Genomic DNA, 21217 nt, shown 5'->3' with positions numbered 1-21217 from the left:
CAGTGTCTCCACACAAGATGGGGGTAAAGGGATTAAAAAGTTAAAGCAGTGAGAATAAACTCAGACTAAGTAAGAACACTGAGGACAACTCAGGGAATCAAGGACAGAAAACACTGCTGTTTGCCTTGGGAGTGTCCTGAAGGGTTGTTAAGAACTTTGCTCAAAATAAAGAAAAGTCTGTAAAAGCAGAGGTAAAAAGTAAAACAGGCAAGCCGAACTCCCCATCCAGGGATGTTGGGTGCTGGCTTGCAAGGCAACCACAACAAGGTGGAAGGGTGGTGTGTAGAGCAGAGTGACCCAGCAATCATGGTGTCCAAGAACGGTGGCTTTCATGTCTCCAGTTTAACTAGAACTCTGAAAGTGACACTTTTTGAATGGAAAGGTGGGGACAGGGAAAGACTAAGTGCACAGAGTAGGACTGAATGACTGACAATACATTTTCCTCCAAGGGTCCAAGCAGAGTGAAGGTTTAGCACTGGGATCCAGTCAGGAGACCTGGGATCGTGTCCCAGTTCTGCCACTGATTCCCTATGACCTTAGGTGATTCCGGCTGGAGGGCAGGAATTCCTCTGTGTGTGAAGTGAGACTAGTAAAACCTTTCTCCTCTTCCTCTCAGGGATTTGGTTGTGACAAAAGAGCTTCAGATACATGAAAGGGATGGCTCTGAGATGGAGGGAATATCTAGCCTCCACTAGGAGTGAGACCTGAACATGAGTGGTTGGTGAGGTCCACAGGAGGCCATTTCAACCCCCTTCACTATACCTAAGGGAGGCCAGAGGGCTGGGAGGTGGTGGTGGTGCAAAAGGCAGATATGGCATGGGTAGACGCAGAGGTCCACTTGAGAGCAGGGAGTGGCATTTTGGGAAAAGCATAGTATGCAGAAAAAGGCATACTATAGTATAATCCCCCGCAAGGAGTTCTGTTTAAATTGTTGAAGAAGTAATAGAGCTTGGAGTCAGAAAGTTTGGGGTTCAAAACCTGGTTCGGTCAATTCTTTTGAGTACTTGGGTAAGTTCTACAATTGTGAGCCTCAGTTTCTTCCTTTTAAAAATGGAGATAATAGCACCAGCACTCATAGTGGGCTGTATGGATTAAATGAAACACGTGTAGAACAGCCAGCTATGATGAGCGCCAAAACAATGTTAGCTCCTCTTCTTCACCCCCTTTTCCTGGCTTCGTCTCTTCTGCCACAGTAGCTCCCAACCCTGTCCAGTTCAGTTTCTTTGAGTGGCAAGTTTCTGAACGGCCTCTTGGCTGACAGATGTTTCTAACTAGCCCCACTCTATAATCTAGTTGGGGACACACAGGCAGAGATCCTGGGAGCAGGACAAGCTGGAGGACACCTGCTTTGTGGACATCAAGAGAAATCAAACCACTGCTCTGGTAGGGCGGTTGACTTGGCCTTGGCTTACTTTTTAATAGGAACTCTATGCACATGTTGAAAAAGTGTCCGCCTAGTTGTTAACTTTCTTCTTAAAGGCTAAAAACTATTACATACATAAACCACAATCTGAATCATCTCATCCTGTTTCTGCAACAAAGGAAGTCATCATTCATTGTGACATCATGTTGAGGGGCCAGGAAAAGATGTGATGTCACAACAAAGGACAGTTGCTTGGTGTGTGATTAGTGCGGGGGTAGGGTAGCGGATGGTTTACAATTCACACACAAATTCTAATCCACAGTCTGTAATTTGAGGATTGGGTCTCACTATCTGGGTGGAAGCACACTTACTTCCTTTTTTGATAAGGGAGTATTTAGCTTTTGAACCCCAGAGAAGTTCTTAACATAGAAAATAATGTTCTCAAAGCCAGTACTGAATTATCAAAGCCGAGGGAAGGGGAGCTGAAGAGAGGTTAGACAACCTGGGGTCCAAGTGGGTCAAAGTGCTTTCCACCCCCAACACCTGGCCAAGCCTCTGGGGACCAGTGACTTAATTGGCCTCGAGGTGAGGGGAATCCTTTTTCTATCAAGCTGCAGGGGTAGCCTTCTTCTTCAGCCCCTTTTGCCATGGATACAGCTGCCACTATGTTCAGGCCAGTTATCAAGAGGTCTACAAGAAGATCAGACTACCCCTGTCACTAGTGAATGAACATGTCTCAGTAAATTAAACACACCTCTTCAGCCCATTTCAGCAGCCCATGTTTGGATTTTGGGCCCTACTGGATTCTAAACAGTCATCACAGGGCATGTGAGGGTGATTCGGGGCTGGAAGAGATAAGAAGAAGGGACGAAAACGCCTTCAGGGCCAGGCCACTGTGGCCTCGTTATCAGCGGTCTGGATCTGGCATTTGGACCAAAGCCTTCAGACAGCAGCATTCTTACCTTTCTGCGAACGGTGCACCGGTGGCACATCCACTCCCCAGGGGGCAACATCTCTTCGCTCAGTGGAGGGTTGCTGTGGAAAGACAAGTGCACGACTAATCAGCTCACCCACCAACGCCGTAGCGCAATGCCGCATGGTGCTCAACTTGCATTCTGCAGTTATACATCTCTTATCCTTCAAAATGCTTACTTGGCCCCATTTAGAGTAACCTAAGGAGTGAGCATCCCTTCCCTCATCTTATAAAGAGATGCCAACCCAGAGCTATGAACACTGGACTGACAGGGAAAGATATAATGAACTGGTCTGGAGTATTGAGTCATTCCCAAACTCTGCATCATGCTAATAAAATCACGGGGAGAGAGGTTCTCCACTGCCTTTTCAAAATCAGCCAGTGGAAGTCCACGATCTTCCACCTGCTGTTCAAAGCCGTCTGTCACAGAGTCCCCTTCCATCTTCCCAGGCCCCTTTTGGGAACTGTTCCCCCTAGTTAAACTGAAGACTTGCTATTTCTTCCTCTAAAATTCTTCCCCCTGAAAGCTATGCCTATCAAAACCCTATTCACCCGGCAGGGCCTGCCTCAATCAGCCTATAGTAGATGAAAGATGGCTACAAATTCTCTGCTACTCTTCCACCCAGAAACAGTCCATTTCCTTCCTCTGGAATTGCCTTGTCTTTTTCTGACCACACCTTGCGGCTTACAGGATCCCAGTTCCCCAACTAGGGCAGGGATTGAACCCATCCCCTCAACAGTAAAAGTGTGGAGTCCTAACCACTGGATCACTGAGGCATTCTCTCTTGTGACTTGTTCTCATCAACAGAATGCAGCAGAGGTGACAATGTAGGAACTTCCATGGCTGGGTCTGAAGAGCCCTATAGATTCCATTTTTATACACTTGGAATATTGCATCTCAGAGCCTTGCTCTCATGCTGAGAGGTCACACAGAGGAGACTTCAGGCACTCCCATCAGCTCCAAGTCAACAGCCAGCACTGACTATTGCTACATCACTGAGTCATCCTGGATCATGCCAACTCAGCTGAGCCTCCAAATAACTACAGTCCCAGATAACTGAACAGAAAAACCACCCCGCTGAGCCTAGTCAACATGCAGAGTTGTGAGAGATAATAACTAGGTTCTGCTTTAAGCCACTGAGTGTTGGGGTAGTTTGCTACCAGCAATAGGTAACTGAGTACACAACTCCTCCACGCACTCTTCCCAGACTACTAAGACATCCTTCTTATGCCTTCCCTTGTGTGACAATGCTCTTACTTCTTTTATCAGAGGGATCAAGACAAGGACTGGATCTCCTTCCCTCTATCTTTACAATAGAGAGGCTGCATAAACAGTAGTCAAAGTCAACGCTGAATCAAAATTACAGCTGTGGAGGGCTGGTCTTACTGATTCTCCAGATCACTGATTTCCATTAATGTTTATAAGAATCATATGAAACTTTATTAAATTCTTAGGAGGGTCACATTTATCATGTCTCTACAGCAGTGGTTCCCAAAGTGTGGTCTCCAGACAAGCAGCATCAGCACCATCTGGGAACTTTAAAAAATTCTGTCCAAAAAGATACATGCTCCCCAATTTTCACAGCAGTGCTATCTACCATAACCAAGATATAGAAGCAACCTAAATGTCCATCGACAGATGAATGTGTAAGGAAGATATGGTATACATAAACAATGGAATATTACTCAGCCATAAGAAAACAATGAAACATCACTTGCAGCTCAGTGAAGTCACAGAATGACAAATCGTCATTTATCACTTATGTGTGGAATCTAAAAAATGACACAAATAACTTACTTAGAAAAAATACTTGCAGACATAGCAAATTTATGGTTACCAAAGGGGATAGCAGTGGAGGAGGGTAGGGTGGGGGGAAGATAAATTAAGATTTTGTGATTAACATATATACACTGCTAAATATAAAGTAGGTAAACAGCAAGGACCTACTGTATAGTGACGGGAACTATACTCAGTATCTTGCAATAACCTATAACGAAAAAGAACCTGTGTGTGTGTATGTATGTATAACTGAATCACTTGGCATACACTTGAAACACAACGTTGTAAATTAACTATAATTCAATTAAAAAATTAAAAAGAAACACAAATTCTGAGCCCTTACTCCAGGTCTACTGAATTAGAAATTCTGAGACAGCCTCAGCAATGTGTGTTTAACAAGCTCTCCAGGTGATTCTGCTCAACACCCAAGTTTGAAAACCACTGCTATACAGAATCAGGTTACATTTATGCTTAAGAAATTCCTACATTTGGCTCCTGGGATTCACCAACTTAGAATGGTGTGGAGGACATTTTTTTTCATAATATATGAAAAATGCTAAAAACAAATTATTATATATTTATATAGGCTATGGATATATAAGAACTCTTCCTTAAGTCCTAGGCCTTAATGCTAGGCTGCTTTACCCTTTCTACCTAAAAAGCATTTAGCTTGACAAATTTTCCTAGCTCCTGCTTTGTCAACACATCCCTGGAGCCCTAAGTATACATGTCAGGATGTCCACCAAGCCCTCACAGCTCATTGCTTCCTATTTAGTTTCCCTGGTGGAATCTCAGGAGGATCCTTACCAGGAAGCAGAAAAAAGGAGGCACACTGGCCGCCTACTGGGACAGGCCTTCGAGCCCTAGAGGACCACACGTGAATGTCACCTGTAAAGCTTCCCCTAGTTCTCTCCAATATATTTCCTCACAGGCCATATCCAAACTAATGAAATGCATGTGTGTAATTTGCAAAGGCCTACAGACTCTGCTATGCTTCAGCAGCTGTCATATTAAAATTAACCCTGAAAGGGCTGTCATTTCTGATTCTGTTTTTCATCATTTCTTTTCATCTGCCTACTGGCTTTGTGTTTTGTATCAAGATAACCTACACCAAACATGTAAAGCAGGCAAGGGTGAGGCAAGGTGGCAGTGGCTTAGATTTTTTTTACCAAGATGTGAATGCCCCCCTGGATGCTCTTCCTGCCTTCCTCAATCTATGTCTAACCCTGCTGGCAAAATAATTCTGCCACAATTCTGATCATGTCAGTCTCCTAATTAAAAGCCCTTCCATATTGCCCTCCAACCAAAAGGATAAAGTTCAAGTTCCTCAGTACTACTGCAGGCCAGGAATCTGCCCCTTCCCCAGCTCCATTAGTCTGGTGGCTCCCTACACAGCCCACACTGTTTCTCAACCCTGTGTCTCTCTCTGCTCATGCCAGAGCTGCTACCCACAACCACAAAAGCTGAGCCTCCCTCCAATCCTTCATCTGGTGAACTCCTTATCTTCTGGAGCTCAAGTCAGGCATCATCTCCAGGAAGTCTCCTCTGACAGCCCACGGTCCTCTATGGCCCTCCTGGGCCACACTATATACTGAACTCTCAAGGACCCGAATCCTGCTCTCTGCCTCAGTTACCTTTGTATTGCTATACTCTGCATAATGTCTGGCACACAGCAGGTACACAATAAAGCTTTAAAGAACTGGGGAACACAAAATGAATGGGCTTCTAAGAGGGAATGTAACTGACCCCCTGGCCAAAGTCAGGAGATGAGATGAGGCAATGTGGTTGGGTACTTATTTTGGTAGTTAAATCACATATGAAATTACTTATGTTTTCTGTCACAAAACAATAAGAAGATATCAGAATCAAAGTCCATACCTGCAAGCCTAAACTTCATACAGAAACATCCTACTTAAATTCTCTTTAAACAATTTGATTTACCTTTCTTAACACAGGGGTAAAATGCTTAAAATCCATACTAAGCAGCTCTCAAAAGTAGCTCCTGGTTGGCTTCTAAAGGATCACTTTTAGAGATATCATGCTTAAGAACATTTCTCAGAATCCTAGATTATGGCCATGGGCTCCCCTTGTCTGCCCTGAAGTGTGGGATGAGGGCTGCGAGTTTAGGGAGTCGTGCAGGAAAGTCAGAGTGTTGTCTCCAGGATGAATTACAGACATTTAAAAAAAGTGAGGCTTTGCTGCTTTCTTAGAGACAGAACATGTATCTTGAAATAAATTTGAAAATATGGTCTCTTGAGAGAAGGCAGTAATATCTGAGATAGGATGAATAGGGAAGGAAGGTCTATGTTTCTCGAAAATGACCATCACAGTCGTGGCTGGAAAACAGGAATCACCCACCAAGCTTTCTCATGATGATGATTATTTCCTCTTTGCTTTGAGCAATACCTTTCAGGCTATTTGGAAGGCAGTTTTTATAAAAAGCTTTTTTTTTGGCTGTGCCACATGGCATGTAGGATCTTTAGCTCCCTGACCGGGGGTTGAATAAGCGCGCTCTGCACTGGAAATGTGGAATCTTAACCACCGGACAGCCAGGGAAGTCCTTAGAAGGCAGTTTTTCAACTCAAGACATCTAGACAAAGATTCATGAAATGGCTCAAGGAAAAAGAGGCTGCCACTGGGGTAGGGTAATGGGCTTAGAAACTAGTTCTGAAGATGCTGTTTTGCAAGCAGACTAGTTTTGTTCTGTATCAGAAACAGTGCCAATAGAGAAAGGATTCCAGGGAGAAAGGAGATTCTGCAGCCTCGGGGTTGCTCACACACACATCCTAGGACTCCCTTGCCTCATCCACCCATCTTAAAGCTCCTTCCCTCATTAGAACGGTGTTATCACAAGTTAAGCATGCAACTTCGAAACAATTATATGCATGCCAGAGTCTTTAAATCATAATACGCCTGTCAAGAAAGAACATGGTTCCATCCCAGCTCCCTCTCAATCCTGTAGATCAATGAAGACAGGGCGCTGAAGGCCATCCTCTACAGAAGGAAATGATTAAAAGTTAAAGTCAGGTAATGCTGAAATTATCAAAGTTTCTGCTACTCAGCAGTAAAAACCATAAAACACTACCGTGAGCCAGTGCCGCTTGTAAAGACATCAATGTGCTTCCTAATCACTATGCTTAGAAACAGCAGAGTGATAATCTCATTTTATATCTACTGTATTACAGTTCACAAAGTGTTTTCACAGATGCTCTTATTTGATCTTCACCATCAAACTGTGAAAATTCTTACTCCCATCATACAGGTATCTCCAAACTGATTTATCTAAAGCTATGGAGTTAGAAAGCAGCAGAATGAGAACCAAAAGCAGCTTCCTGCTTCTTCCAAATCTTGAGCCCAATCTGTTTTTAAAGAACCTTTGCGAGTTCTCTTATTTCTGGGGAACACAATGGAATATCCATCACGGTAACTTCCTCAACCACAAGGTCAAACATTTCCCTCTCCATTAGTCTTCATTTATTGAGTTCCCATTGCTTCCTAACCAATGCCACACTGGAGGTACCATGCTGGAGGAAGGACACAAAGCAAACCAGTTATGACCTACCCCGTCAAGAAACTCAGCCTCTAGGGAGAGAAGACCAGAGTCATTCACCTACTCAAGTATTTACTGAACACCATGTCATGCTCCCCAGGCAGTGCAGCGATAAAGAATCTACCTGCCAACACAGGAGACAGAGGAGACACACGTTCCATCTCTGGGTGGGGAAGACCCCCTGGAGGCGGAAATGGCAGCCCACTCCAGTGTTCTTGCCTGGGAAATTCCAAGGACAGAGGAGTCTGGTGGGCTACATACAGTTCACGGGGTTGCAAAGAGTTGGACATGACTGAACTCTCTCACAACGCCCCCCGCCCTCGTTATGCTAAGCAATGTACGAAGTGGCAAGACTTCAGAAACGGTCCTTGCTCTCAAGGATCACAGCTGAGAGGCAACGTGAAAAGGACAGATGGTATCGAGACCACAAACAATCAACTACAAACTGCTTCTTGGCATATAGACCTATGTAAGACTCAACTATTCATGGATCCCAGACAACCCAGAGCCTCAGCAGCTTGGTCTTTTGTACCTGAAGGTGACAGTGGCCCCTCCCTGATTCTTTCTACACCTCAACAACTGCTATCCAGCAAATGGTAATTAAGCCAGTGAGCTTCTAGAGGTGACGAAGTTAAGGATCTTGAGGTGTTCATAAGGAGACTAGTTTTATTTATTTTTTGGCCATGGCGGGGATCATGTGGGATCTTAGTTTCCTGACCAGGGATCGAACTCATGCCCCCTGAAATGGGAGCACAGAGTCTTAACCACTGGACTGTCTGGGAAGTCCTGAGACTATAGTTTTAGAAGAAGAAGGTGTATTTCGGTATTGCGATGACCTACCTGATAAAGGAAGGTTCTGGGAGTGGAGACATTTCCCTGGGAACCAAGCATACAGTGGTCCACCAACCACTTTTAGGTTCCTTCTGAGAACTAAGTCCTGGGAAGAAAGGTGAGCCCTGGAAAAGTCGTGTTCTGTACATGAACTGGCTTGTCTTGGAAAACTGGTAGCTCTTTAGACCACAGGCCAAGGATCTTTATTTTCTGGCTTCAAAGAATATGGCCAGCAGGGTTAGAAGACAGGCTCCTTCTCCCTAGGACAGAAGGGTGTCCTGGGGGCATGGTGCTCTTACAGAATATCTTCCCATCTTCACGGCTATGGATGTTTCATTTGTTAAAAAGCAATTACTGCGATTACTGGCCAGACAGTGACTGTTCACTGCTCCTCAACTGGCTATTTATTTTAACCACTACCTGATCTTGAAGACATTGTAAGCTATAAAATACTTCACAACAATGGAGCTTTAAATCTTCGGAGATTGAAGGATATGCATCTCACAGAGTAGCTCTCTGTGAGGCCTGAGAGGGCCTATAAACTGTTAACAGTAACATCTGCACACAAACCAATTAAAAAGCTGGTCAAAGGGGCTTCCCTGGCAGTCCAGTGGTTAAGTATCCGCCATGCAATGCAGGGGGCACCAGTTTGATCCCTGGTCCAGGAAAACTAAGCCTGTGTGCTACAACTGCTGAATCCCACGTACCTGGAGCCCAGGCTCTGCAACAAGAAAAGCTACCACAGTGAGAAGCCTGTGCACTGCAACTAGAGGAAGCCCATGGGCAACAACGAAGACCGAACACAGCCAAAAATTTTAAAAATAAAAAAAAAAGCTTCTCAAAGACATTAATTATTTCAAGCGAAAACTCCTAAACCTCTGCTGTGGGACTCTAGCATCTGAACTCCCACAAACAAATCAAATGATGTGCCTCTGTTGCTGAAGAGGGTGTCTAGATTGGTCTATTGAGAAAACCACAGACATACACCCCTCAGCTAACTGTTATGCCTGCGATGGGTCAAAGATTCAAAGTCCAGAGACAGATGATCCCAACTTACAGCTAAAGGATAGAAGAAGCCCGGTTTTAATTTAGAATGTCTCTCTCATTCACTAATGAGGCTGCAGCTCACCACTGGAGGTGGAAGATGTTGGTAGTTGTCATGGTTCTTGGCTCTCTAATTAAGAGGATCTATTTCAAGTCATATACCAGTGCGGTTGATCCCAGTCTAACCTCACTCATCTCCCTTGCCTATTAATACATGTGAACCTGCCCAACATTAACATTTACTTCAGATTTAGTCGCTACCAGCGGGACCTGTTGCTCCATAGCTCTGTGCTAATTATCCATCCAGCACAAGCAGTTTTTCAATATAGAACTGGAAGGGAGAGGGGGAGGGGATCGAGAGAACAAAGGGAGGAGGGGAGAGGTGAAGGGAGACAGGGAAGCAGAAAGACTGCCTTTTATTTCAGAGATCTCTTTTTTGCATCACAACATGCATTTAAAAATGGTATAGGGCTCTGGACTTTTTTTTTTAATATGTTGTTTCTGATGTATGGCTTGCAAATGTCCATCCAGCTAAGTGACACTGACATTTTAAAACTTGAACCAAAGGCAGTCGGAGAGACAGGAAAATATCACCTAACCAAATTGAAAGCTTTGGTGTATGTCTTAAGACAAAAGGAAGCAGGTGGACGAAGAAATACTTAAAGAACACACTCCATTTTCTCTCCCTGGACTGACAAAATATTCTATGTAATACACATAGGAACACTGTTCAAACAGCCTTTCTGTACACAATACACCAACAGCCTTCCACTCGGTTCTCTTCTAAAAGAGGTCAGTCAAATGAACTGGTTAGGGTCCCTCCTGTCAGAAGCCATCATTCTCTAAGAATCAGAAGCTCTCCAGCCCCACAAATGGTCATTTCAGTTGAAATAAAATATCAGACTAAGAAAGATTTCACTGCCTACAGCCCCCTTCCCCATCATCTGTATGTCCCCTCCCCTTTTTGGGGTGGTGGTGGTGGGGGGTGTTCAGCCAGCGAACAATAGCACTGAGCGGTTCTGATTTTTAATTTCACAGTTCACGGGTCTCATCCATCCATGTGAGGTCCACTACCAGATAAAAATCCTGCATTTATATTTAACGGCATTGTGCAAGACCGACTGCTGAAGACAATACATGCTCAGAACAGGCCTCTTCTCTCTGACCGGCCCTGCTGCTCTTGGCCAGCTCAGGAGATGTGTCGGCACTAGTCAAAATGGGATCGCTGACAGGACCATAGCCGTGTCTCAGCCTCCCAGCAGCCATCTTGATCTACAAAGGCATCTACCCGCATAGAAAACAAGCCTTTTATAAACTGAAATCAGTTTCTGTCCTGGAAAAGCTAAGAGGTGACGGTTCAAGTTTAATTTAAAAACATCTGTTTAAATTAAAAGCTGTATTAATCATTCCTCAATTTACTGGTCTGTGTTTTGAAGGAACAAAACTTAATGAAATTTAAATGTCAGAAGAAATAGTAAGCTTCCCCTGGACACTTGTGTGGGCATTAGCTTTTCCCTTCGCGGATGGCCTACCTTTCAAAGGCAGGCAAGATGGCCACACTGAAGGATACTGAAGAGATGAAGTGGACAGAAAGTTCATGGGGTCCCTGAACCTTAATTTCTTCCTCTCCTTTATCCCAGCTACTGACTCAAATACAGCCAATGCCACAAAGTACATAAAAAGTACACGCACTGCTGGTTTTTTCATGCAGAGCCTCAGTGGCTGTGTTAACAAGGAGGCCAATGCAGTGCCAGACCATTACAAATGCCCCATTGAGAAACTTAGCTAGTTGCGTCACTTCCACAGGCATATAATCCTTTCAAACTAGCTGACTGTGGCCCCCAATTTTATTGCCTTCTATGTAGAGCTTCACTGGCCATCCTCCCAGTGAAGGACACCTGGAGAAGAGGATTACAAGTAGTGCAGGGCAAGGAGGAGGTGGGGCAGACCACCGACAGTTATACCAGGTGTTTGCCTCTGCTAACTCCTCTACAAGCCAAGCCCCGGTGCCACAGGACCTGATCACTGGTGTGGCTGTTCTTGCAATCCTGGCTTCTCTACAATGGAAAATGAGCTGGCTGCAAACATTTAAAAAATGGGCTTCATTCATTCACCTAATGACGGATGCTGGAGTCCACTTGTTTTAGAAAAGAGTCGATATTCTGGCCTCAACAGTCAATTTTTAATAGTCTCAGGGAACATTCCATGGGAAAGTAGAACAATTTAACTGTGTATTCCATAAAAGTCTCCGAGGTATGGAAAACTGGGTACTGTTTTGTGGTCAAATTTCGGGGGACGACCAAGAGTAAGGAAATAGCCAGACCACACTCTTCTTGTGAACACAGCTCTGGGAATCTGGAACAGTTCACATCTTACAGATACCCGGCCTAAAATTCTATAAAGGTTGGGAAAAGTGAAAACAGTGTAACATCTTAGATGTAGGGAGACCAACTATTTGAAATCCAGCTAAATGTGGAAAGCAGGCTTCTACCCATGGCCCAGCTGCTCTTCCCCAGGAAGGATTTCTGCTTCATTTACTCTCCTCTGACAGGGTCTTCCTTAAAAAAAGGCAGGGGGGGCGGGGGGGGGGGAGGCATAAAGCTACCATTTGGGCCGAAACAGCACAGGACTTATTCCCCTCTTATTTGACTCTCCCCTCCCCCAGTTTCACTTAGAAACCTCAAAGCTCCCCGCCCTGCCTGGCTGAAGTAATCTCCTGGGCACGCTGTCAGACTGTGCTGTCGTGGTTTGATGCCACAGCTAAGTGCTGACTTGGGCTTCTGAAGCCTTCCAGTTATACCCCTGGTGACCTATTTAGGAGCTAAACACACTTGTCAGAGACAGCGCCATGATTCTTCCTTTCTGCCCACTGTTCTCTCAGATGGTCCCCAACCAAAGAACAATCACCCTAAAGGCCTGCAAGTGTGCACACAAATGGTAAGACTTGTGGAAAGCTTGCATGCAGCAAGCACACAGGCCCTGGACAGGAGTTCTTTCCTGTGACTTAAATAACCAGCAGACATTTTTCTTACTTCAATGCCACAAACTGCAGCCCAAAGTCAAAGATGTCTGATATCATGGAGTCAGGTGTCAGAATTACCTTGAGTTAGATGACTGTCATCTCTGCCAGGCAAAACTGAGAGGACTACCAAGGAGGGATAAAGCAAAACACAGATAATAGTGCAAAACAATGTCAATATCAGCATCAATAAAGGTCAAAATTAGTGACAGAATTCTCCCTACATTTAAGATGGTCTTTCATAAAAATGGTAAGCAAGGTCAAGGAAAGTTAAATATGGCCAACCCAGGTAGAGGACTATGAAATATTACAGGTTTAGACACATTTAATGAGATTCACGTAGTAAAATATTCACAATGTATTTTGACCAATAACTGATGATTGTTCATGGAGAAAGTTCACCGTAGAGTTTCTCCCTAGTGTTTTCAGAGCTTCGTTAAAACCAGGAATCAGGAGAACTCTGACAGTTAGTGAACATGGGAATTAAAAAGCTTCCAGCTCATCGCAGGAGCCCATGGCTGGTAGAAAGGACAGGAGCAGCTCCACACTGCCCAAATTTGTAATGCAGAGATTTTTCTAAACTCACTCAAAGTTCCATGCAGTTCATTAGCTTTTCTGCTCTGTTCTTTGCACAAATGCAGACAGGGGAACAAATACCCAGCATCCTTCTGAGGATCACAGCTGGATAAAAGCCTGTAAAATGTATTGGCGCTGCCTCGAATTTAACCTTGCTAGCAATTCTGAGGTACCCCCACTCCTGCCTGGCCTGGAGGTACAGTGATGTCTTTGGCCTATGGATAAATTCAAATCCCACAGAATCCTCTCCTGTTTTGTGCTGTGCTGTAATCAGACGTGTCCAGCTCTTTGCAACCCCATGGACTGCAGCCCCTCAGGCTCCTTTGTCCATGGGACTTCCCAGGAGAGAATACTGGAGGGGGTTGCCATTTTCTTCTCTAGCCGATCTTCCCCACCCCAGGCTCAAACCTCCATCTCTTGCATCTCCTGCACTGGCAGGAAGATCCTTTACCACTGAGCCACCTGGGAAGGCCCTCTCCTGCTCGCTTGAGTTTATTTCAAAAATAGCCTTATACAAGCCCAAAGCAGTGAGAGAGACCAACGTTAGGTTCAGGCATTAACACTCTATACCCCGTAACTAAGGCTTTTGTCCTTTCAAGACCGGGAAACATTTCCTGGGAGATACCCTGGATAATTTGTCAGAAAACAGGAGAAGGGCAAAGATTAAACACCCAAGCTACTAATACATAGGAAAGCAAACGTAATTAGGGAGAAAGGAATGGTCACTATGTTTGTGTTAACAAAGGTACCATCCGCTTTGAAGAACCCAGACATCATTTCTGTTACCCAACCAGTGTTTATCTTTGCACCTCTTTCATTTGCGACACCACTAAGTATTATGCAACAGTGAGCAGAGGAGATGGGTCAGTCTCTGGTTTTTAACTAGTTTAGTGAGCACTGAGTATAGGATTGCAAAAGGGAAAGGAGTGTAGTTCTTTGAACGAATGAGTCAAGTTTTTCATTACTTAGAAAATGTCATCAGTCTGCAAGGTATACCTGGAATTCGCTTATTGTGAATTCAACAAGAGCTGTGTGTAACGGCCAAGCCCCTTTTCACTGATGGGTCAAATCAACGATTTCTCCTTTTATCAGTGTCCAATACATCCCTCAGTGTCTTTTGCCTCCCATACAAAACTTCATCTTTAGAAAAAAGAACAAAAAAGCCAAAAAAAAAAGACTTCATCTTTATTCTTATTTGTCGAGACTAGATTTAGAAAAAAAATCAAGGCTTAAAGGATGAGGAATTTGATATCTGGAAATGGCAGGCAGAAAAGGGAGTCACCTTCTTATTCTTCTGAACTGTTCTTGAGTCATGGGAAAGGCAGTCAGCTAGCGACCTGTGCATGCGGCCTGGGCACAGTGACAAATCCGCAACACCAAAGTGCCTTTCTAAAATTCGGCCTAGGACTTGCACTGAATACAATGTCCTCCTCTTGCAGAAGACTGGCAGAGGGACAGCGGCACTCCTGTCCTGTCTCCTGGGAGGCTAGCATGTTGCAGAGGTGCTCTCAGAAGTGTTGCTCACTGAGTGGCATGCAGCTGGCCCATGCTGTACTTCCTAGGGGCTGTAAGTCAACGGAAGAGCAGTGGAGGGGGAAGACAAACTCCCCCCGCCCCCAATCACTTAAAACTCTGGTACTTTAAAACTAGAATGCATTTCCAGGAGCCTGTGCTGCATTATCACAGCAAATGCCATCATAACCTCAACCAGAATTTTCTACCAGGTTGGCCTGCTTAGCTACACACTCAAGGAACTGCTGTTTATGCACTGCGGGTGGGACACAAAAGCTCAGAGATGGATTTTAAAACTCTTACCCAGAACCCAAAACAAATAACAATGAACTTCATCTATTTACTATTGTGCTAGCAACTTGTAGAAGAAAAAATATACCCGTTTCTGTTAAGAAGCAGGACACCTGCATTTCTAGGGTACAAAAAAAAAAAAAAACCACGCCTCCTGGTTTCTTTTAGAACCTACATAAAACCTTCAAGCAAACAGTCTCTGGGTGCTGTCTCCCTGTTTACTGCTATCTGGCTTAGATATAAAGATACATATAAACAGGTGAGGAGTTCACTGCAAGGTTCGAACCAACTTTTTGTTCTTGTTAACTGGGATCAAAAAGCTCACTAATTCATCTATAGTTATGTCCACCCCAAGGCTGTTACCTATCAAACTGAGGTGATTAAAATCTTCCTCCTTAAACCAGGGCCCTCTATGTATGAGAAGTGCCTGTACACAGAAATTTTCTATTGTGGCTGGTGGGAGACAGGTAGTAGATTTTTTTTATATATACATCCTCCATGGTAACTTCTAGCTTTACTTTTTTGCTAACAGTGGTCACCCAGAAAAGCTAAAATAGCAACATACCAAATCATTATAAGGTTCCCTCTACTGAGACACATCATCCTGAGTTCATGAAGAAAAATCCTTTACTTACTGTCTCAACATAGACAACATAGGCAAAGACATTAAAGTGTGCTTAAATCAACCATCTTTTACTAGGTAACAGTAAAAATTAAAAAATAAGAAGATAGGGGAAGTGAAAAGACAACCCATAGAATGGGAGAAAACACTTGCAAGTCATATATATGACAAAGGACTTGTATCTAGAACACATAAAGAACTCTTACAACTCAATAAAAATACAAATAAAATCAGACAAAGGATCTGAATAGACATTTTTCCAAGAAAATATACAAATGATCAAAAAGCACACGAAAAGATGTTCAATATTGTCAGCCATCAGGCAAATGCAAGTCAAAACCACAGTGAGATAGCATGTCATACCCATAAGATGGCTTTAATCAAGAAGACAAGTAATAGCTACCACTGAAAAGGATGTAGCGAAACGAGTGCTCACACAGTGCTGATGGCAATGCAAAATGATGCAGCCACTTGGGAAAATAGTCTGCCAGTTCCTCACAGGTTAAATACAAGAGTTACCATATGACCCAGTGATTTTACTCCTGGGTATGTACCTAAGAGAAATGAAAACAGATGTCCATGCGAACACTTGCACTCAAGTATCTATAGCATGATTATTCACAACAGCAAAAAGAAGAAATAACCCAAATATCCACCAACTGATGAATGGACTTAAAAAATATGGTGTGTGTGTATACATATATAAAATACGGTAGTCATACATAGAATCGTTTGCAGCCATAAAAAAAAATGAAGCACTCACAAATCTTAGAAGGGTGAACCCCGAAAACTCACTGAGCCGTCTTGAGTACCACTTGTACTTCTACTCAAGAGCTTAATAAAAAACAGTGTTTCATGCAATACACAGTAGTGACTATCTGAATTCCTCTTCAGTTCAAATTAAATTTATTTGCCTTTATGATCTGGCTTTTAAAAAATTCTCTTGGAAACCCGCTTGATTAAGAATTTTAAAAAGACCAAGATGAATCTCACCTCCAAGATTAAAATGAAGGCAGTACCTAAATATGACTTTTACATATTTAAACACGTTAAAAACAAACAAACAAACAAACATACATAAAAACCCCAATGCCACGTAACTCATTTACAAAGGCCTCAAACAGTCCTAACATATTAGTGGAGCCCATCTGTAAAGTACTTTGAGAGCCTTAAAGAACAGCACAAGATCGACATTTTGTGAGTAAACAACTCATCCCAAGTATTATCCTTATATTTTTATTTACTTTTTATCCTTATATTTTTAAACAGTGTTTATCTGTTATCTTTGAACTACAGCACTCATTTCATTAGAATTGGCCCTTGAGCCCCACGCTAAGTTTACAAAACCTTTGGTAAAAATAAATGAAATAAATCTAAAAAAAAAAGTAAAGTTCAAAAAGCATGCACATTGAAATTGAGTTAAAGTTAAATGTTAGTGGAACCTCGATGTCTGAGTGGATTATTTAAAAACAATACTACACATCCAGATTCCAACACAACACAGCAAATGCAAAAATAAATAAAATAAACATAAAATCAAATTTGGGTTGTTTTTTAAAGAAATCTTTTAGCCATTCTGCACAGCATGTGGGATCTTAGTTCCCCCACCAGGGATTGAACCACATCCCCTGCAGGGGAAGCAATATTAAGCACTGGATCTCCAGGGATGTCCCAGGTTTGTTTACTGTTGAATCGTTTTACTATGAGGGGGCAGAAGGGAGGGAGTTCAGATACTGTCATCTCCGGTTCTTCAGTGCCAGGCTTCTGAATACTCAGAATGTCAGAAACAAAAGATTTGTAAGATAACACTAAAATAAATGTATTTTAATTCACCACTTGCTTGATACTATTCTAACGACAACAAAAGCAGAAAAATCACCCCCTTAGAAGTTTGAACAGTATATAGGTTTTCTACAAGGCAGTTTTCTACTGTGTGTGAAACCTTTCTTGTTATGACTCACTGAAATTAAATATGCAAAACTCCAAGCTGAGCTTAGTTTTGCCTGTGCACAGAGACCTTTTTACTCTCATTCTTCGAAAACCTCGTTTTGGATCTTGCTGCCAACACCAGAGAGAGGAAAGCCGGCCAACAATTCCAAATATAACATGCGGAGGCAAATGCTACAGAAATCTGTCTGACGGGAAGCGACCATGCTGAGGTCTGCGAGGGAGATGCACTTCTCAACCAGACCGTTCTGGTCCCTCAGACTGTCTGCAGCAAAATGCAATCAAAAGGAACTATTTAGGTTCCAGTCAGCCTCACTAGTGATGCCCTATGGTACTCACTTTGCTCCTGAGAACAATCTCATCCATCTCAAACAGAAAGATGGGTCAGCTGCAACTAGAGCTCTAATTATTATTTTTTTTAAAGGCTAATTTTTAGGGACCAGTCCATGGAGATAAGTATTTTCAGAAAGCTCAACAATTATGATAAAGGTCAGGTTCATCAGGGAACACTTGAAAACATCTCTTCCTAGTTCTCTACGGACAAATTTAGTAATCCTTACCACCACTCTGAATAACTGATAAACCAGTTAAACTTGGATAAAATGGATTACCCTATTACTTAAACAAATATGAAGACATCAGCTCCTCAAGTTCAATTCTTCAGTGAGTCCAGGATTCTGAGCACAGGACAATCCATTCCCTCACCCAGGTTATCAGAGAAAACCCAGAAACAGGGCTCCCGGTCTAATCGGGAAGAAAGGTTCCTCATACACAGTACTGGCCCCTGAGAAAAGACAATTAAAACAGCTTACTGGACCAGTCAATTCCTCCAGTAGGTTATCTTAGAAAAATCCCCTGTGGTTATGGCCATGTCACTAAGTCCAGCAGGTGAAGTTTGCTTAAAATCACTTCTGGAGCATTTTATTAGATCCTGTTCACCATGAGACAAGCTGGTCAGGCACCCCAGAGACTGAAAGAGGACTTGTCTCCCGGGGCTTTGAATGGAGACCTACAGCAGCACTGCGATTACTACCTACAGAGTTTGCAAAACTCCATCTTCACTTTTGTACATTCTGTACAAGAGGAAAATCATCATTACTATGCTTATGTAAATAATCCAGTCTTAGTTAAAAAGGGAAGCAAGAGCGAACAGACACACCTCCTAACCTCACTCTCACATGACACAAATAAGTGATAATGGGTCAAATTCCTGAGCACAATCAGGAATCAAAAATTTCTGACACTATTAACTGCTTGACCTAACTACTCTGGTTGAAACAGTTAAAGAAATACTTCTCCTGGGCTAGAAAGAGTGTGGGGTAGGAAGCAGTAAAGTGGGATAAACCTCACTTGAAAGAAGGCTTCCTGCCTTTGTATCAGTATCTACAATGTTTTGTGATTTTTGTAACTACTCAGATACATCAATGTTACATTCAGTACTGGCATCTTCAAAGAGGGAACTGGAGATGTGAATCAAGGGCTGTCTCATTTACTAGGATTCTCAAATCTCTGATTACCAGTTTCCATTCATGGTCTTAAAAAAAAAAAAAAGTAGTCAATGAAATGCACAGTCTGAGTCTCAAAAAGACAGAAGGAAAAGCACCTCCCTCTCTCCTACCAGCTAAAGTAGAACTGTTAATTGTTACAACTTGACAAGACTTGGACTCATCTAGTGCAAAGATTCAGGAGTTAGGTTTTAGAGTTTAAAAGCCCAATCTCAGGCAAAACAGCACACTTTCCCTCTGCCTGAGGTTTTTAATAAACAATTTCAGCTTGATTAAACAAATGATAATAAAGAGCTTACAAAAGTCTCACTCAATATGGGAATCACCCTTCTTGGTTAACATTCACTTCATTCTAGAGATAAAATATTAACCCATGTTTTAAATCAAGGAGTCTACAATTCACTCTTAGTATGTATCAAACACAATCACAACACAAACAAAAGCAATAGGGAATAAATGGTAAGCAACACAACACCACCCAGTACAAATCTCTTCTGTGCTCAACAACAGCACAGGAAATGTGACAGGAGATGGCTTACACCTTATAGGAAGCAAAGGCTGAAAACCACAGACCCTTCCTGCTGGCCTTAGTCACTAGGCAATAAAAATTTTAAAGCCATCAGCAAAGATCCCTCCAGGATAATCATTTTTGTCCCTGCAACATTACAAGCCAAGATGGGGTGCTCTCCTGGGCAAAGGAATTTTGGGAATGGTAATGGGAGCTTCCTACAAAACTTCTGACCATAGACTTAATTTGCCCAGTATCACTCATCTGTCTAATAAGTGTTCCCAAACCTGCAATGAGTACAAATACACAATAGGCACTATTTCACCAACCTAGGGGCGGAATGTGAATGGAACTGTGTAGAGAGCTTAAGGAAAACCTCACTTTATGTTTTTTGTTTTTTTTTTTTTAAAGAGAAGGTTAAAAATGGCAATATCAAAAAAGGGTGGGAACAAACGCAACAGCCCCTCTCTTTCCCGCTCTCTCCCCAGCCATCTCCTCTAGCAAACATCTGCCTCAGTCAACTGTTGCTGAACAGAACAAGAGCCATCCGAACAAGAAGTGATCGGGGTCCCGGCGCAGATGTGGGATTTTTGAGGAAGGCCGAGGTGACTTCTCCAGGCAGGAGCTGGAGTTTACACTCTTCTTGGTCGGATTGTTCTGGGCTGAGCTGGTGAGGAGGATCAAGCAGCGGGCGACTAACCCTGGTCCCTCCCTCCCTCTACGGTCTCTCCCCTCCCCTTGCGTTCAGTAAGGGGGGTGCGGAGAAAAAGCGCCCGGCTTTCCAGCTCTCCGCTCCTTAAAAATGCCCTCGCGGAGCCAGCGCACACAGAACCCCGGCAGCAAAGAATGTTGCAGAGAAGGGTTCGCCGATCCGGAGCGGAGCAGTGAAATCGGCGCCCAAGGGCAATTTTAATTGTCTAACCCGGCTCGATTTCCTAAGAGGCGGCAGCGCGGGGAGGGGAGGGAAGAGGCAGGCAGCTCCGACAGGCAACAGGGGCAAGCGGCGGGAGAGAAAGGGGACCCCAGCGGCAAGACCCCAGCTCCGGCCCCCGACGAGCTTCCGCCGAAAGGACTCCGAGGTTACCCCCACGGTTCCCCGGGAGACGTCTGCAAATCATATATGCAGCCAAAATGGCGCTGAGAATAAAAATATAATTTAAAGGCGGGTCGCCATATTGTAAACAGAGAAGCAGAGCACAGACGGACTCAGACACCCTCCATGATTTCTTCCACGGCCGGGAGCGCCCGGGTGCCGGGTCCCTCAGGCCTGGACCAAGGTAGCTCCTGCGGCCGAGGGCTCCCGCGCACCCACCCCGAGGACAGCCCATCCCGGCAGGAGCCCGAGGGCGGCAGGCGGACGCGCGGGCGGCGAGCGGCGCAGGGCCCGGAGCTCCTCCCCTTCCTCCCCCGCCACCGCCGGCCGTGCCCCGCCGGGTCCGTCCCGGCTCCCCAGCGACTTCCAATCCCAGATGGGGCACTCCGCACTCCTCCCCACCCCCACCTCGGGGTCCGGACCTACGGCTGCTCCTCCCCCTCAAACGGCCGGATCCGGGCCGCACCTGGGGGCGGGGAGGCGCTCGCCCCAGCGGCTGCAGAGAGCTAGCGGCTGCAAGCGCCCGTTATCTCGGCCAGCAGGGGTAGGCCGGGTGAAGGAATGTGCCGGGAAGGGTCCGCCAAGGGGCTCCGGAGGGGGTCC

General features: G+C 44.2%; 1 protein-coding gene across 6 annotated transcripts in view; it reads right to left on the bottom strand.

Moving 5' to 3' along the window:
* The window catches only part of PHF12 (PHD finger protein 12), a 38527-nt gene that overhangs the window by 15815 nt on the left and 1495 nt on the right, over positions 1-21217 (bottom strand). For 4 of the 6 annotated variants that reach the window (XR_005721628.1, XR_005721626.1, XR_005721627.1 and 1 more), the window contains exon 3: positions 2326-2398. Coding sequence is in view for 3 of the 6 variants with exons in the window: in XM_040243896.1 (XP_040099830.1) it covers positions 2326-2398 (73 nt within the window). In the remaining 3 variants the exon portion in view is untranslated. Of the gene's footprint in view, positions 1-2325; positions 2399-8506; positions 12105-14132; positions 14300-21217 lie in introns of those variants that run through there. The other 2 variants (XM_040243898.1, XM_040243897.1) reach the window with 2 other exon arrangements.

Source organism: Oryx dammah, unplaced genomic scaffold (assembly GCF_014754425.2).
Source record: "Oryx dammah isolate SB20612 unplaced genomic scaffold, SCBI_Odam_1.1 HiC_scaffold_8, whole genome shotgun sequence".
Classification (NCBI taxonomy): domain Eukaryota; kingdom Metazoa; phylum Chordata; class Mammalia; order Artiodactyla; family Bovidae; genus Oryx; species Oryx dammah.
This window is presented reverse-complemented; position numbering and strand designations above follow the sequence as displayed.